Source organism: Trypanosoma theileri, assembly GCF_002087225.1.
Source record: "Trypanosoma theileri isolate Edinburgh chromosome Unknown TM35_Tth_73_V1, whole genome shotgun sequence".
Classification (NCBI taxonomy): domain Eukaryota; phylum Euglenozoa; class Kinetoplastea; order Trypanosomatida; family Trypanosomatidae; genus Trypanosoma; species Trypanosoma theileri.
This window is the reverse complement of record NW_021639915.1, coordinates 8,947-10,083: the sequence shown is the minus strand read 5'-3', so window position 1 is coordinate 10,083 and position 1,137 is coordinate 8,947. Positions and strand designations below refer to the sequence as shown.

Below are 1,137 nucleotides of genomic sequence, written 5' to 3'. Positions count from 1 at the left end.
CCTGGGCTTGCACTGTGATGATGATGATGAACTGCTTTTTGTAGTGAAAGAGAAAGATATAATAATAACAGATGAATTTATATTTATAATTGCGTATATAGTCATAGACTTACACCCATAGTTGGTATATATTTCTGTGTTTACTGGTAAATTGGGCTAATAGTTAATAACTGTTTGTTTGCTTTTGGTTCCCTTTGTTGTTCTGTGCAGAGAAAAGAAAAAGTATTAATTGATATATATGTTTTCTTAATTGCATACACACACGAGCATATCTAGAGTTCTGTGATATTGTTCTGCAGTTGACGCTTCTCTCAGTTTTTCTTGTTTCTTTTTCTTTTTGTGGGTGTTGTGTGCTTTGCCGTTCACTTTGCTGTTGGATTGTTTTGTGTGTGGAAAAACAATAATAAGAAATACACATATATTCATAATTGTATACGTGGTTCGACCGGAAGTGGAAATGTTTTGTATTTCTGTGCTTTGTGCTTCTGATGATCGTTCTCTCAATGCTTTTTCGTTTTTGAGGGATTTATTGGGATTATCTTTTCCGTGCTGGGCATTCTGTTCTTTGTTGGGCTCTTTAATCTTTGTGCGCGTTGCCTTGCCTTGTTAGTTTGCTAGGTTTTGTTTTTTTTTATCTTTTTCTCCCTTTTTTTCTTCTGTTTTTGTTTGTATCTTTTTTGTTCTTTATTTACTTCTCTTCTTTTTTCTTTGAGTTTTGGTTACATTGAACGATTCAAGTAGCTTTTTTCAATGATGTTGCTGCGACGACTGTTGTTTTTTATGGCATTGCTTTTGACTGTTGCCTGTGTGTGTGTGGCGTCTGGAGAGACTGGAGAGGCAGAGCGTACATGTTCTGATCCCTCATCTGTATCTGATAATGGTGGTTGTGATGCAGGAAAGAAGGGCTCCAAGAGTGATAATGAAACTGACGTAGCAAAAGCTAATCCTCTTGGGTGTCCAGACCCTTCAGGCAATGAAAAGTGCCCTACCGAAAAGGATAGTGAAAGTGAAGGTGATTGCCCTCAAGGTTCTAAAACTTCTTGTCCACAACCTAAAGATTTGAAGGAATCCACTCTCACTCCATCAATGGGACCTGTTCTACCTGGTGGACAGCTTAGTCCTGGCGAAAGTGGAACT

General features: G+C 37.8%; 1 protein-coding gene across 1 annotated transcript; it reads left to right on the top strand.

The window, feature by feature from the left end:
• Nucleotides 1-750: 750 nt before the first annotated feature.
• TM35_000731010 (uncharacterized protein) lies at nt 751-1,137 on the top strand (the record flags this gene model as incomplete). The annotated part of the gene is made up of 1 exon (XM_029031245.1): nt 751-1,137. A coding segment is annotated over one exon (387 nt), but the record flags the coding sequence as incomplete, so codon positions are not given.